A 17,424-nucleotide genomic window follows, 5' to 3' on the forward strand; every position below is an offset into this window, starting at 1 on the left:
AAAAATTTCCAGTAGAGAAGTGGTGGAACTTAAGAAGTGGAGAGGAGATAAGGGGATTTGAATCCAAAACCTCTAATCCTAAGGCCTCAACCTAATTAACTTCACTTATCACCACACTTTATTATTATTATTTTTTTGTTGGTTTGCCATCTTCAAAACATGTTGGATTTGTAGTAATCACTCGTCTGGTGAAGTCTCATGTTCATAAGCGAAATCCTGGAATCAGATTTTAGCTTAGTAAGTTAATGAATATATTTACTTACCCAACAAAAAAAGAAAAGAAAAAAGTTAGTATAGATATATCATAGTGAAATTCCAGTGGCTTTAATTTGCTGGATGACTTAGCAACTGAAAAAACATGTAATTCATAAGGGCATGTCTAGTTATGCACTTTGGTATAACCCCCTCACTTGCATTTCTCATTCAGGATTCCCTGAAACATTTTCAGGAAGTAGTTTAGCTTCCTTCGAGTTCTCAATAATTTAGTTGGCTCCATCCCCGTCTTTCTCTTCCTCCCCCTAATATAGGATCAGTTGCAAAAATGTCGTACTAAAAACAAACGGAATGAATGGAAAAAAAAAGATATATCTTACTTCTTTCGTTTCGCATTAATATAGTCATCAAGGCGGAGAAGAACTTTGAAATAATAGAGAAAATGAAGCATTTCTCCAAGGAAAGGAAGCCCCATGGATCCAGGAGGAAGCTTGGTGCCACTACCGGAACACCGGAAACTTGTTGGTAGGGCATAGAAAATATCATTCCACCACCACAAAAGTGACACTATACCAATATCTATAGTTATTTCCATGTTCCACTAAAGTTTTGTTTTCTTCCTTTGTTAACCTTAATTGATGTGTAAGTAATGGGGCTTTGGATGTTCTCCTTATATATGAAAACCTCAAATGAAAGGACAAGTACTAGCAAAGATGCTTGTCAGATTATTCGACCAAGTAAATCAGCAAGAAGACAGATCATACTAGCTTCGGAGTGTATACAGATAAAATGTATCTATATAGAAGAGTATAGGTCGATCCAGTTGTGAAGAGCTCCCAAATCTAGATCTTCCAATAGGTTGAGAAATTGATTCTGTTTGTTACAGTCAATACTTGCATAAAATAGGTTGAGAAATTGGTTGTCTTTGATTCAAAAATTGTAACAAGAATTGTACAACATCCGTCAATATCAAGTCTAAAAAATTAATTAACGAAACACAGCATCAATATCTATCCGTACATGTCGGTAAGCTTTTGCATGCAGCAAGAAGAATTGTTGTTTAAGGTACAAATAGATAAATAAATCTCTATGTACTAGTCAAGATACATGCTCAATCAAGCTAAACACACTAACTGATTGGAGCACTGATTAGTCTACGTACAAAAGTACGAAGGGCAATACTGTACTGATTGGCTAAATTTTGTTTGGTACGTAATTAATTCAACTTTTAATCATCTTCAACATGTAAGCAAACGAGTCCAAAAGATAACAACAATTAATAAACGGCTAAATCTTCGTAGTTTTCTCTCCACAAGAGACTGAATAGTAGAAAAGTACTATCAAATGAAAAAGGGGGAAACGGGAATCCCCCTTAGGACCATTAGTAACACTTGGCGTATGACCATTTTGTCTAGACTTCTTCCAAAATGCTTATCGGAAACAAATTTGCAGTTTATTCGCATCCCTCAACAGTGTGAATGAATATGTGCTAATATAACAACTGATCATAAAAGTGAAAACCACAAAAGGTACTTATATATGCGGGGGCTAAAATAACACTTTTATGTGTTTACATCACATGTTTAAATGTGTGTATAATTAGATTTTAATGGTGCCGAACTACAAGGGCTACCAGTGCTTTACAAGAAAAAATATATGAACTACAACGGCTTCTAGGGCTACCGAATCCTGATATTAAGCCCTTTTGGACCAAAGCAGTTGGAAATAGTAGAATATTCGGTATCATCTTGATACATCAGAGTTGAGAACTATAAAGCTTAGAAACAAATTTCCTAAAAATTTCAGATCCTTTGTTTAGCTGTCATTTTACTAATTCGGGTCATTCAGTCTTGAGTAGCTTTGTCTTTCTCACCAGAACTGACACAATTTTCGGAGGTTCATGTTTTAACAAGTCATGCAGTGAAAAAAAAATGGGGTTTATTGTCTTTCACCAGCTCATTTAGAAAGAAACAAGAAAGACATTCACATAGCAAGAGAGGAGGGGAATCAAATGGCTTTGAATTCTACTAGCCATTCTCCTTCAACCCAACATGAAGATTCTGTTCCTCCTTCCACTTCGAGAAAAGCAGGAGGCTGGAGAGCCATTGCGTACATTCTTGGTAATGAATGCCAGTTTGGCAAATCATAGTCATATCCGCGTTTTGAAGGATACATAATGCATGCAAATATATATTCAACAAGACATTCTTTAATGCCTTCGGGATGCCTCTCTCTCTCTCTCTCTCTCTGTCTGTTTTTTAGTCTATCTTATATTCAAAAAATCAAGAATAGTTGGAGTTGAGTTGGGTTGTTATTTTTGTTTAGTGGTAGAGCTAGGACTTGAGAGCATGAGGCAAGATGCACAGGCAGTATTTGCGTGTTGAGAAATTACTAGCATTGTAGTTGTTCCTTTTTTTTTTTTGGAGAGGAGGGCGAAAGGAGGGAGTTTCTGAGTATTGCAAGAATATAGCTAGACAGGTGACTGCCCTCTCGCTTCCCTAATAGATTAATAATCAATTTATTTATTCTAACAAAAGGCCTCTATTACATATATATTTGATTATTGAGATTGAATAAATGTGATGGATTGATTTGCTCATTCTTGGCTCTCTTTTGTTCTTTTGCAAGGTAATGAATCATTTGAGAAGTTGGCATCCATGAGCTTGACAGCCAATTTAACAGTGTACTTGCGAACAAAGTACAATTTGGGTGGCATCTTTCTTGTTAATGTGGTTACTATTTGGACGGGTTCTTCCAATGTCTTGTCAATAGCCGGGGCTATTGTCTCAGATGCCTATTTGGGCAGATTCCTTACTCTTCTCTTTGGCTCCATATCCTCTCTTGTGGTATAATTGATCTCCTTCAATCCCATTGATTTTTCCCAAAAGAAGTACCCACATTTTCTGCACTTGTGGTATAATTGGGACTAGACTGGTACCTAATCTTCATTTCTTTGTTCACTTTGAGCAAATGTAGTTCAAGATATTTCTTGAATTTGCGGGAAATTGTACATGATATTTTTGAAAAATCTTGTATCCAAAAAATATGACCACTCAATTTTCTTGAAACAGGGCATGGGCACAACAGCTTTGACTGCAGCCATACCTGAACTGAGGCCACCAGCCTGCCATGAGCCATCTGTATGCGAAAAGCCTCAGGGATGGCAGATTCTGGTCCTTCTTTTAGGCCTTGGTCTGTTGGCTATAGGTGCAGGGGGCATTAGGCCCTGTAACATTGCCTTTGGGGCTGATCAATTTGACACAAGGACAGAAAAGGGAAAAGCACGTCTGGAAAGCTTTTTCAATTGGTGGTACTTCTCATTTACCATTGCACTCATGATAGCACTCACTGGAGTTGTCTATGTTCAGACTAACATTAGCTGGGCAATAGGATTTGCTATTCCAACAGTTTGCCTAGCTTGTTCGATAATCATTTTTTTGATTGGTCGCAAAACCTACATAATCAGGAAGCCTCAGGGGAGTATTTTTATAGACATGGCTAAGGTGATCAGTGCATCGATCAAGAAAAGAAAGGTAAACCTGAGACAAAGTAGTGATCATACCTTCTATAGTCCTGCAACAGATGAAGAGCTGGAGCCAACTAAACTGATGCTGACTGACAGATTCAACTGCCTAAATAAGGCTGCTGTAATCCTTGACTCAAGTGAACTGGATTGTCAAGGTCAGCCCACAGATAGTTGGAGATTATGTAGCGTGCAACAAGTGGAACAGTTAAAATGCTTGGTTGGTATCGTGCCAGTATGGTGCTCCGCTATTGGTTGTTTTGTAGTCATGGACCAGCAGAATACGTTTGGGAACCTTCAGGGAATTCAGATGAATCAATTTCTTGGACCTCATTTCAAAGTTCCACCGGCTTGGATGGGAAACACGTCAATGATAGCTCTATCCATTTGGATATTCATATACCAACGCCTCTATCTCCCGACGTCAAGGAAAATCATGAAAAGGGACGCAAGAATAACACTGAAAGAAAAAATTAGAACTGGCATTGTGATGTCAATTTTGTGCATGGTTGTGGCTGGTATCATTGAAAAAAAGAGGCGAGAATCGGCTTTAAAACACGGATCTCATGTTTCTCCTCTTAGTATCGGATTTCTCCTGCCTCAGTTTGTTCTATCAGGCTTGACAGAAGCTTTTGCAGCTGTTGCTATAATGGAATTTTTTACTGTCCAGATGCCTGAGAGCATGAGAAGTATTGCAGGTGCTGTGTTTTTCTTAAGTTTGTCAATTGGCAGCTACTTAAGTTCTCTTATTGTCAATATTATTCACGTTGCAACTGGAAAAAATGGGAGACAGCCATGGTTGGGAGATCATGATCTTAACAAGAACAGGCTGGACTACTACTATTTCATCATTGCATCTCTAGGAGTAATCAATTTTGTATACTTCACCTTCTTTGCCGGCAATTATGTATCTAGCAAGAAAGCTATAACCACTGGGGGGGATCTGCAGCTGGACAACCACTCAATTTCCCAATCTAGAAAATTTTCTGCTTGATGGGACACAAAGGATGAAGAAAAAGGATTGCAAACACATCGTCCTTAACCAGCAGACACAGTTTAGTTTGATTTCAATCAGAGCGAGCATCTGATATTGAGTATAGGATTAGACCTTGGAAATTTTGTTCGTCGTAGTGCTTTCTTCTTTTACACGCAGGAAAACGCTTTGCTCTTCATCGTTCCTTGGCACTATTAATACTAAGAAATGATTCTTTTTTGGATTGAGGTTGAAAGGAAGATCTTTGTTATCAGAAGGCATAAAGAGTTTGTGACTGTAGGAGCATGCCCAGAACATGTACAAAAAACCAAAGGCAAGATGACATCAAAAGGCAGCAGATGTGTCAAACTGATACCAAGATAGATGTAGACATGCGCATAGACTGGTAAAGATAACGAGCTAGATTGATAAGATCATCTTAACACCAATTAAATGTACACCAGTTTAATCAAACAGGATGGTGTTTTGAATTTATTTCATCCATGGGAGCAGCAACTGGGATGTCCTTGCCCTGTGTTCCTATGTACTTGTACCACTTTGCAGAAACGAGAAAATATCCTAGGTTTATGATCCCCAAAGCAGCAACCAGGTAATAAAAATAATCCAATCTTCCCTTGTTGAGGTCTTGATCCAACCAACTACGTCCTGATGCGTCTCTGGTTACCCTATTGATGACCGAAATCAAGGAGCTGCCCATATAATCAGTCATTGCAGCACCACAAGACAAGAAGGACCCTCCAAAACTTCTCATGCTCTCAGGGAACTCCTTGTAGAAAAATGCAACTTGACCAATAATGGCAAATGATTCTGAAACCCCAATTAATGCCAACTGAGGAATCAACCAACGAGCATTCATCGGAGAAATGCCACCTTCGCTTGGTGCTGTTCCTACGAATGGCATAGAAAGAGCCATTGTTCTCCTCTTGTATTCCACTACTCCAGATAGTATCAAAGCGATTGGAGCAATAACCATGCCAACACCAATCTTTTTCAGGACTGTGATGCCTTCTTCTCTGTTGGTGATCCTTCGAAGTAGCGGAACCATGACTGTATCATAGATAGCTGTGCATATTGAAAAGCCTAGCAAGGAAAAGATTATGAAAGATGCTGGCGGGATTTTAACGTTTCCAATTCCTATTCGTCTATCAGATTGGATGGCCTGGAAAACGACGTAGGTATGTATCTGCTTCAGAGCCACAAAGTACATAGCACCTGCAAACCATATAGGAATTATTCTAACCACACATTTCAATTCTTCCACCTGCTGGATGCTGCAAAGTCTCCATGGATTGGAAGCTGAGCCATCTAGGTTCATACGGTCTCCTGGAGTTATGATTGCTGCTTTAGTGAGGAACCTGAATCAATTCCTCTTGTCTTAGTAGTGGAAACTAAGAGTGACAAGAAATGACAATTAACAATTTTTCGTAAATAAATGAAACGTTTAGAGGGTTCTGTACAAGGAAGCTTTGAGTTGATTGATTCAAACTTCGATGTCTGGACATCAATTATTACCTGAACTGATCTGTGTAAGGAAGCTTCGAGTTAATTGAATTGGAGGAAATGTAAGCAAATAGAGAATCCCATGGATGATCTGGTAAATGCATATGCCTCTTTTTAATTGCAGCCACCATCACCTGAGCCATACTTGTCAAGGGACTGCCTTGTGGCGTTATCATCACATACATTCTTGTGCCCACGAAGAAGAAAAGGCATGATATAAACATGAGAAATGTAGGAATCGCAAACCCCAGAGCCCAGTTGACACTGTTTTGGACGTAGACCAAGACTGTGAATGATACCATCACAGCAAATGTGGTGGTGAAATAATACCAACTGAAAAAACTGTTGATTCCCTTTCTCCCTGATTCGGTATTGGGATTGAATTGATCTGCTCCAAAAGGAATGTTACATGGTCGCAAGCCACCAGCTCCTATTATCAGCAATCCAAATCCACTTAATAAAATAGTAAGTTGGCCTGATGTTGCTTCGGCGCATTTGCTGCTTCCTTTTTGGCAGGAAGGAGGATGCAGATTAGGGATCAATGCTGTTAGTGTTAGCACCAGCATTCCCTGTAATTCATGCATACCAGAAGCTAAAGATCAAACAAATATGCTCGGAATTCGACTCCTATATTCTTCTTTCTATATAATTCAAGAGGACAAGGATTATATTACTTCAGTTTCTCATAAAGAGAAACATCAGCCTGGAAACATTAAATTGTTTATGCTACATTACCAAGAAATAGCATATAGAAGCGAAGGCGAGAGTCTTGTATCGACCAAAATAAGTATCGGACAAGAATGCTCCGACCAAGGTTCCCAAATTGCCGGTACCACTGAAGATATTGAGGAGATTGGTTGCAGTAATGGGCTTCATGTTGAAGACAGTGGTCAGATACACCAACAGATTTGCTCCGATTCCAAATCCTCCCAGCTTATCAAACATTTCATTCCCTGCCAGAATTTTACTTTTAATTTCTCCCAAAGATTATAAACTTCTACAGAAATGCATGTTTAAAATCATTACCTATAATAAAAGGCATGACTTTGACCCCTTTGTACTTGATTTCATGACTAACTTCGAGAGATGTTTCATCCAATTTCAAGTCGGTACTGTCATCTGTAGTAGAACTCAGTCCCATTGTTCCCTGCTCTTCTGCCTCTTTTTGCTATTTTTATTGTACTAATGGGATGACCTTACTTTTTGCTTGTGTTGCTATGGATTTATGATGTCTAATAGATTTTGAAGCAATATATATAGAGAGAGTTCTATATATTCTTTGAATCTCTCTAACAGTTTTGATACTTGTAAACATCTCTCCGTACCCTGCTTCAGGTTCAACAAGTTACAAAATGACAAATCTGGAGCCAGTGTAATTACCCTTACTCATTAAGAAGGTTTCATAGAGGGATAATTTCGAAACCTCTCTTAAGGTTTCTAATAGTTTCGCGTAGCGCCCTTGAAGTTATAAAAATATCACTTGCTCATCCTATTCTCAAATTTTTGCAACATCCTCAACCCAATTCAAATTAGATGAATAAAATACTCATCTTGGGAAAGAGAACATAATTTCTTTCTAACAATGTCCTTCATTGCCTTGCTTTTTTTTTTTTTTTTAAAATTGTACGCATAATAATCAAATGTTAAAAATAAGGAGAAAAAGTATGAAGATGTACTTTTTTTTAAAAGGGACAAAAATATAGTAGTCGTAACCGTAAGCAATCTACTTTTTTAAAGTACAAACAAATGATAAAAGTTTATTTAACATGTTTTCAGATTACAAAATAATATTTTCCTTTAGAGTTTGTCTACTTGGTACTCTAAGGTCACATAGTAAAAAATAAATCTGGTATTGTTTTTTTAAATAAAAAGGTAGATTTCATCCATAAAAGTGTTGCAATTTAGGGGTCAACTATGATTTTAAAACTTCAATATTGGGTCCACATTTATTTATCTATAAACTTGTCATGTGCCCTTAGATTACCAAGTCAGAAAGTATTTATTTTTATGTAAAATATTTTGATTGAATTTAATAAATTTTTTGAACCGTTTAGAATCTTTAACTTTTATTTATCTAGATTGATAGCTTAAAAATTTAGAAAAGGGAAATTTTTTTTAATTACATTTTAAAACTAATTTGAGATGTTTAGAAGATGAAATTTTTTCATCTTTACAATATTTTAAATAGTTTTTATATTCTTTTGAAATTATTTATAATTCATCAATTTTAAATTTTGTCTTCAAATTATAGATAATATTTGCTAAAGTATCTCTCAACCCCAAACTTATACTTTTTTTAATTAAAAAAATACATCCATCAAGTTATCAAATGTCAAAGGATTTTAAATTGATTTGTTAGTACAACTAAGGGACCACAACAAAAGGGCAAATTTGGAATGAAATTAATTTTCTCCTTCTTAACCTAAACATAGTATTTTAATTATATAATTTGAATTGGGTCGAGAATGCTACAAAAATTTAAAAATAAGGGAGGCAAACGATATTTTTAAAACTTTAAGGGAGTTAAGTGAAACTATTAGAAACCTAATAGAGGTTTCTGAAATTATCCCTTTTATAAAACTCTTTAAGCCTTGGATTAGAGTACACAAAACACACAAGCCAGTATGGGTAAGTAATTAATGCAATTACAACTTTCAATTTTGTACAGATCCAAGTCCGTATAATTCTTTGCAGACTGCTGTGACAACTGTTGAAGTGCCAAAAACAGAACGATGACAAGGAAGCATAAATTTGGAAGCGGCGTCCAGCGGCTTTGATGATTCTGTTGGAACTCTAGTAGTTGGTACTAAATGTTCCTTGTCCTCTGCATCGAGTGTTTTGGGTGGACACGGAAATTGCGTCACTTATATGTAGGGAAAATTTTTTTTTTTTTTTTTTTGAAGGATGGAAAAGGTTCAAGTTATATAAAAAGGAAGGGAACGTTCTTTGATCTAAAAATCTAGGCTGCTATGAACCTAAAGTGACTCAAAAACTAGACTTCACTTAAGTTGGATATCCTTTTGTTTTCTTCTTTCCTATTCCTTTTATATAAGACTTGCTGTAACCTACACCAATATGTAACTGCTGCTGATTTACTGGTTGAAACCGTCTCTTTTTCATAGGGATGTAATCGAGTCAAATAAAACTCGAATATGGCGAAAGATGCTCGAGCTCAAGTTCGAGCGAGTAGTATTATTGGAACTCGAGTTCGAATTCGATGCATTGCTCACAGAACTCGAGTTCAACTCGCATTGATTCGAGTCTATACGAGTTTTATCGAGCTCGAGTCAGAAAATTTCATTTTATTGACAATTTTTGAGCGAAAAGACATTATTGACCTTTAAAAATTTTCATACGACCTGAAACATTTTGTAAATTCAACCACTCTTTTAGACAAAAGGGTAATTTCATAATAATAATTTATTAAAAAAATTAAAATTAAAAAGCTCAATAAGGCCCGATGAGCTTTCGAGCATTGCACCTGGTTACTTTAATTTGACTTGCTCGGCTTATCGATCTACTTGAACTCAACTCAAACTCGGTCAACCCGAATCCGAGTCAAGTTTTTGACCGAGCTCCTCGCGAGCAACTCGTTGGATTACAACCCTACTTTTTCCTTCAATTTTTGACATCACATTGTTCTTTACTCTTGTTTCATGTTTCATAAGATGATGGTCACATCCACTTTCCACTAAAACCTATAGCAATGTTGTTAAACTCGAAGCGGATAGCGATTTGGTTAAACTATTGGATTAGGGATCAATTAGTTGGATCGGTCAGACCATTCTAAAAAATCTGTTGACGTCAGCTTGATGTCATAATTATTTTATATTTTTATAAGTTTCAAAAATATTGAAATTAAGTTCTTGGTTATATTCAATCAACTATACAAAATGTTCCAAAAATATTAGACTTGCAATCAAATATACACTTAAAATTTATATATAAAAATGTAAATGCAAGACTAAAATATGTCCATTTTCCAAAACTAAATGAAGATAAATTAATGCAAGTTAGGATCACTGATGCTAAATTAATAAAATGATAGAGATAAAAACTTCTTGATTAGAGATCATTTAGGGAAGCGAGTGATTTTCATGTTAATACTAAGTGGGTGGCATTTTCTTATTTCTATTAACAAATGAAAATTTTACAATTTAGTTAATTTAAAATATGTTTAGGAAAAACAAGAAAGAAAAGTTTGAGAATCAGGTCAACTAGTTGAACCGGATCATTGCATCACGTATATGTAGGAAAAGGTTCAAGTTACATAAAATGGAAGGGAACGTTCTCTAAAATTTGGGACTGACATCAACCTAAAGTGACTCAAAAACTAGACTTCACTTCTTTTTTTCTTTTTTTTTTGCAACGGTAACATTTTAATTATAAGTTAGTCTATCTTAATTTAGGGGAAGGGGGAGAACTAATGGGAGTTGAACACTTTTTTTTTTTTTTTTTTTGCAACGGTAACATTTTTATAAGTTAGTCTATCCTAATTTAGGAGAAGGGGGAGAGCTAATGGGAGTTGAATCACCATCAGAGAAGCCACTGAAGGCAGCCACATATAGTGATAAATTGGTGGGAGGTAAGAATTAAACTCTTGACCTTTTACACCACCAGTCCTTTGGGCTTGTGGCATAAAAAAAAGAAAATCCTAGACTTCACTTGAGTCGGATATCCTTTTGTTTTCTTCTTTCCTATTCCTTTTATATATGACTTGCTGTAACCGTCACCAATATGTAACTGCTGCTGATTAATTACTAGTTGAAACCGTCTCTTTTTCCTTCAATTTTTGACATCACATTGTTCTTTACTCTTGTTTCATGTTTCCTAAGATGACGGTGACATCCACTTTCCACTAAAACCTATAGCAATGTTGTCAAATTCGGACCGGATAGTGACTTGATTAAACTATTGGATTAGAGATCAACTGGTCGGATCGATCGGAGATCGGACCGTTCTAAAAAATTTGCTAGCATCAGCTTGATATTATAATTATTTTATATTTTTATAAGTTTCAAAAATATTAAAATTAAGTTCTTGGTTATATTCAACCAACCATATAACATGTTCCAAAAATATTAGATTTGCAATCAAATATACACCTAAAATTTATATATAAAAATGTAAATGCATGGCTAAAATATGTCAATTTTCCAAAACTACTTGAAAAACTAAATGAAGACAAATTAATGCAAGTTAGGATCACTGATGCTAAATTAATAAAATGATAGAAATGAAAACTTCTTGATTAAAGATCATTTAGGGAAACAAGTGATTTTCGTATTAATACTAAATGGGTGGCAGTTTCTTATTTCTATTAATAAGTGAAAATTTTACAATTTAGGTAATTCAAATTATGTTCAGAAAAAACAAGAAAAAAAAGTTTGAGAACCAGGTCAACTAGTCGAACCAGGTCATTGGTTTAACTAGTTTTTGAAGGTTTTGACTACATTTGGACCAAATCAGTTTTATGCTACAAATCATCTCGACAAAAAGGGTAGTTCATGGTTGGATCGGTCGACCGACCATTAATCCAATCCAAGTTTAACAACACTGACCTATAGTGCATGAAATGCAACTACTCTTCTACTTTTAGTTTACCTTTAAGATGTCATTGAAGTGTTAAATTTGTTTTTTAAAAAATAAAGCCAATAAGTGAAAGTATATAAATACAATTTTATGAGAGAGAATAATAATTCTTAGTATGTATATTTACATATTAGATTAGGTGTTATTTAAGTGTACTAAAAGTATCGACTGAATAACCGTTAAAAAAAACCTCTTTAATTTTATAAAATTTATAGTCTTCTTGGACTCACGAATTGGAGTGCTTGTGAAGTAAAATGTGAAAAGCTTGGATAAGATTGACTGAACTATATAGTCAAATTATCAGGAGCTTGGTCTTCATAAATTCTAGCAAACAATTTTCTCATATCCTAACATTAACCTAATAAATATTCTTAAAAAGTCAATGGATAAATAAGTGAACTAATAATCATGCACATATTTTTCGCCGAGTACAAAAAAAAGGCCCCTTTCCTACTACATAATTGAAGAGAGGTAATTACGGTATGTTCCTCCTCTTGCTGTCATGTGGCAGCCTTGGCGCTGGCATTTTTTTTTTTTTTTTTTTGAGGTTGACTTTGTGGGCCAATTTTATTCAAAGTTCAAAGTAATTAATTATTTGGTTAGTGAACAAATCGAACCAATAAGTTTTACCTGCGTTCATCGTTGGATCAAATCTATCATCAAAATGCATCTAACTCAAAACTAGTGTTTAAAAACATAACAACAAAAGGTATCTCGTTGATTGATACAAAATTCATCTCTATTTTTTAACGAAAAAATAATTACTAAAATATATATCACAAAAGCTGGAGACACTTTATCAATTAGAAATAGGGATCATTTTAGAAACCTCTCTTGAGATTTCTAACAATTTCATTGAGTTCTCTTAAGGCTTTAAAAATTGCATCTACCTCCCTTGTCCACCTAAAATGATAATATTAGCTTTGCCATTTTAATAAAATTCCTTTATTGGGTATGCATATACAAAGAATGAAATTTATAATTATTTTTTTTCCTTTTTCTCTTCTTATTCTTCTTTTTTTATATTTAATGAGTAAAAATACAAAAATATAAACTATAAATATTGACCCTAGTCACTATTCTTACTAAGTGTTGAATTGGTGACCTTTCTTTTTTGACAACTTTGAATCTGATCCAATCTTTTAGCTGATATTTTTTTTCGTCGTATTAAAAAGCAACAATAACTTAAAAAGAAATTGCCCAAAACTACTACTAAAGAAATTGCATGTTGTCAGCTATAAAAACTCTTATAATCTCATATTTTGGAGATCCTGTATAGTATATGCAACTTTTAATTTAAGAGCTTACAATTTTAATTTAGGAGAATTTCATACTGCTAGAAAAAGGCAATGAATTGCATAATACATAGCAATACTAAATCTCTAAACTATTTCCCAATTAAAATTGTTGTTCTAGTAACACAAAAATATAAATATGAAGAAGAAAATTAATTAAATAAAAAAATATACAAGTATACATGGTTTAGACATGAGTATCTTGCTTTGTTTAGAGTTATTCAAACCTTTGTTTGTAAATCAAGTCCGATGTAACAAATATCTCTACATTGTCGCCTCCAAAATATGAGAGCCTAATCAAACACTCATTATCCTTGAAAAGTATAAACTTATGTCATTATCCGTGTTCCCTACTCTCATAACTATAGTCGAAGAAAACCAACTGCCAATCAATAATATTATGCCATCAATAATTAAGCACGGGGAAAAAAAATGGATGCATGGTTAACATGTCATGGCAAAGACGACTTATCCCAAGTATGAGATATGATATACCTTTTTTTTCTGTTCATGTTTTTTGGACCAAGATAGAGTTGAAAGATAAATCAAACTAGAAGTGACAAAATGAATATTTGGATCATAATTGATTTTATATAAATGGATCGTGAATTAAATGGTTCAATCAGCTCAAATTCATATAATAAATGGTTATGTGTGGATTGGATCCAAATGGACGATAAATATCGAATTATCCATTTAAAATCTATTTAAGTAACACACATCTAATTCCTTTATCTAACACGCAGCTTGAAATTGACACTGCTAAGTTAATAGAATGAGTTCTGATAACTAAGAAGAATAAAAACAGAAAAATGGAAAAAGAAAATAAATAAAGCATGTAAAAAGTTGTTATGGCAGCAATCAAGTTTATGTAAAGCACTTTTCTTTTCTTTTTCTTTTTTTTTTTAAAAAAATTACTCATCCTCTCTTTGTTTCGTTTAAAACGCTTTAATTCGACTTCAAAGCTTGAAACTGGGGACGAGGGCAGTCTTCTGAGTTCTGGGTTTTTATGTCAAAGTTTTTCTTTTATTTGTCAAGTTTTTTTTTTCTTAATCACTTACTGCGAGATGGGAGATTCACTCAGCATCATAATAAACATTTAGTACTACTGAAAAATGGTGGGTTTTCTCATTACGTTTTTAAATGGATTTGGATGGATTATAAATATATATATATACATACATATATATATTATATATTAAAGCAAGTTTCATTAATATATTGTAGAAAATTGTCCAGCATAATTTGATTTACATCTCCGTCATGCACTAAAAATAATAGATCTTCAAAATGTTCATAATTGTACCTTACAAGTACTCATCTTCTGAAAATGTTGCAAAATCAATACATTATTAATTTTGTTAAAACAACTTTTTCAGTGTAAGCAATTGAAACTTTTAAATAATCTGTGAACTACCATCAACTTGATTTTTACGAGTTTCTTTTAAGAAATTTATCTATAGCTTATTATGAATGAATCGTATTATAAATAAAAGTTTAGCATCCATTTCAAAAATTCTTGTTTTTGGAAAGTTTGAAGTTTGAAAAAATTAGTTTTTCCACTCCACTCAAGAAAGGTCATCCCTTGTTTTTAAATACTTTGGAAGAATGTATTCTTGAAATAACTTTCATAAATAACTTGAAACAAATTCAAATTCTTGTGATGGCAAAATTTATGAATTTTCAATTATTTAGGTTCAATATATATAGAAAAGAAAATTTGTTAAAATTTAGTGGGGTCAAATAAGATCAACTTTAAAATTTTCTAAATTTCCTAAGCCTAAAAGCTAATTTTTTCAAAGTTAAGTGGGTCAATTGACCCCACTAACTTCCATGTGGCTCCACCGCTGGTTAATATCCATCTAAATTTGTTTAATAATCCAAAACATTTAAGTGAGGTGGATATGTATGGTTAAATGGATATGAATTGAAACTGCCACTTCTAAATCAAACTGGTTAATGCTTGAAGGGAGTTCGATTTAGTAAAGGCTTATTCGAATTTGGTTCACTAACTAATCAATCTAAATTTGAATAGTATTTTATGTTCGATAATGCTCAAATTTGATAAAAATCTCATTCAAATTCAGTTCGGCAACTAAACAAGCTAATTTGAAAAAAATTTAAATTCGTTAAAATAATCAAACAATTTTAAACACTAAGGTGTTTAGTTTGATTAGGCTCATTTACATTCCTAACCACAAAGAAAAAAAAAATTATGATACCGGATAAAAAAGTCTACGCATGATGTTCCACGGAAAAGAACAAGGATTGTATACTCCCGGAAATATTTGACTGTAAACAGATTACTTAAGTATAATAATTGTTTTGATCTGTAAACATCACCAACAGCGTATGGAGAAAATATGGACTATAGGGACCTGATTCGAGAATGATGATCAATCGCTGAATATTCAAATGTCAAAGAAGCACTTACTGAAGTAATCCAGTCTTAGAAATTATACTAAAATATTATTCTACAGGAAATGGAAAATTTTGTGAAATTATTCAATTATGATCATGTTATATTGTCCACATTTAATTATTTGATATTAGTGTTCACATCATAAAATCGGAAAATGGCCCAGCCAAATCTCTCTGAAAAGGTCTATCAAGTAAAAAAATATATATATTAAGTCCTTTTCATAACACTAGCACAGTACAAATAGCCATAGACTTTCTCTCCATTTTTTTTTTGTACGTAAACATAGCTTTTTTGTTGATATTCAAGAAATTTGTACACCTTGGTAAGAAACCAAAAACCATTTTCTAGCCAGGGAAAAAGCACAAAAAAAGGTTATACACAACACTCTCTACTCCTTATCTATACAGGATCAATGAATAAAAATACCTTGATCGAAATTCCAAGCTTTAGACACTTCCCAATTTTTAAGAGCCCTAGTCTACACTGGAATTTCACAATTCTCATGGCTTTATTTTTTTTTTTCTTGTGATATCATGCCGTGCCGTGAGAACATTGTAAGAATATTCTTTTTCTTTGTTTTTAGCACAAAATATCATGTAGCGGAAATAACATTAAAAATCTTACAAATAAGAAAGGCACGGGAGGAAATAAAATATTTTGTTTCAATTTACTAATTTCCCTTAACTACAAACTTAGGATTCCAAGTCCTTAAATAGAGAAATATAACCACAAATCCTATTCTAATTATAATATCAAAATATAACTCAACTCTATTTCTTAAACCAACTGTGACACCTAATTTAATATAGTTATCAAATAACAAATCAATTTCGAAAACTATTAAGATTCTAAATATGCTTAGTTAAAATATTTCAACAGTGCTTCCTTTAAACCAAACTCTTGATTTTGTCACCTCCAATGCAGTATAACTCAAGTGGAACTCCAAATTGTAACTGATACCCATCTGCATATTTATGCGTGGAAGTGGACTATCTGCATACAATTTTGCTGCTAATTCTCCTCGATCAAAAAGTCATCCATATTGACCCATTCGCAATTAGAGCCACCATAGTTCTTGATTAACAATCCGCACAACTTTTAACTAATAAATCATACCTTTCGTAATCTTCTTTATGGTAATAATTTCCACAATTGACAAATTCTCTCTCCATGGCAATTCAAAACAATTTACGTACATTCACAAAATTTTTCTTCTCTGCTTGAATTTCTTGGTTTCCCTGGCTTCAGACTTGATCAAACAGCACTGTAATAATCAATGATCTAGCAGGACCTTTTTCTTTGATCACTATATAACACCAACAAGTCCCTCTGGACTCTTTTTAGATCTCTGTTCAATTAGGGTCACTTTTTCCTAATTCCAATCAATGAATGACTATTCCAAGACCAACGCTTGTGGTCCAATTTTTCAATATGCGAGTACTTTATCACAATCTCTGTACCCTTGGCACAGATTTCTCTATCACAAATTCTGCACACCCTTCATGCACAATTGATACTTCAAGATCAAACTTTTGAACTTAAGGTTTTGATACCACTTGTTAGCATAAAGAATCACGCAGTGGAAATAACATTAAAATCTTACAAATAAGAAAGGCACAGGAGGAAAGAAAATATTTTGCTTCAATTCACTAATTTTTCTCAACTACAAACTTAGAACTCCAAATCCTTAAATAGAGAAATATAATCACAAATCCTATTCTAATTATAATATCAAAACATGACTCAACTCTATTTTCTAAATCAACTATGACACCAAATCTAATATAGTTACCAAATAATAAATCAATTTCTAAAACTCTTAAGATTCTAAATATGTTTGGTTTAAAATATGTCAACATTTGTGATATGAAATCCTCCTCCTCCT

General features: G+C 33.7%; 2 protein-coding genes across 2 annotated transcripts; one reads left to right on the forward strand and one right to left on the reverse strand.

The window, feature by feature from the left end:
* The first annotated feature begins 2,224 nt into the window (after positions 1 to 2,224).
* On the forward strand, positions 2,225 to 4,730 carry LOC113769421 (protein NRT1/ PTR FAMILY 2.8). Its single transcript, XM_027313867.1, has 3 exons — positions 2,225 to 2,333; positions 2,842 to 3,059; positions 3,285 to 4,730. Exons 1-3 carry the CDS (start codon positions 2,225 to 2,227, stop codon positions 4,728 to 4,730), a joined length of 1,773 nt encoding a protein of 590 aa, XP_027169668.1.
* Positions 4,731 to 5,178: 448 nt separating this feature from the next.
* Positions 5,179 to 7,371, reverse strand: LOC113769422 (protein NRT1/ PTR FAMILY 2.11-like). The gene is made up of 4 exons (XM_027313868.1): positions 7,257 to 7,371; positions 6,966 to 7,183; positions 6,243 to 6,799; positions 5,179 to 6,085 (listed from the first exon to the last, which is right to left on the reverse strand). Exons 1-4 carry the CDS (start codon positions 7,369 to 7,371, stop codon positions 5,179 to 5,181), a joined length of 1,797 nt encoding a protein of 598 aa, XP_027169669.1.
* Positions 7,372 to 17,424: the final 10,053 nt, after the last annotated feature.

This window comes from Coffea eugenioides, chromosome 4 (genome assembly GCF_003713205.1).
Source record: "Coffea eugenioides isolate CCC68of chromosome 4, Ceug_1.0, whole genome shotgun sequence".
NCBI lineage: Eukaryota > Viridiplantae > Streptophyta > Magnoliopsida > Gentianales > Rubiaceae > Coffea > Coffea eugenioides.

Excerpts from the sequence above, each read along its gene's own strand:
- LOC113769421 (XM_027313867.1), top strand. The coding sequence starts at position 2,225 with ATGGCTTTGAATTCTACTAGCCATTCTCCTTCAACCCAACATGAAGAT. Across the intron at positions 2,334-2,841 it reads AGCCATTGCGTACATTCTTG|GTAATGAATCATTTGAGAAG; the intron begins GTAATGAATGCC and ends TTCTTTTGCAAG. Across the intron at positions 3,060-3,284 it reads GCTCCATATCCTCTCTTGTG|GGCATGGGCACAACAGCTTT; the intron begins GTATAATTGATC and ends TTCTTGAAACAG.
- LOC113769422 (XM_027313868.1), bottom strand. The coding sequence starts at position 7,371 with ATGGGACTGAGTTCTACTACAGATGACAGTACCGACTTGAAATTGGAT. Across the intron at positions 7,184-7,256 it reads AGTCATGCCTTTTATTATAG|GGAATGAAATGTTTGATAAG; the intron begins GTAATGATTTTA and ends AAATTCTGGCAG. Across the intron at positions 6,086-6,242 it reads CCTTACACAGATCAGTTCAG|GTTCCTCACTAAAGCAGCAA; the intron begins GTAATAATTGAT and ends GAATTGATTCAG.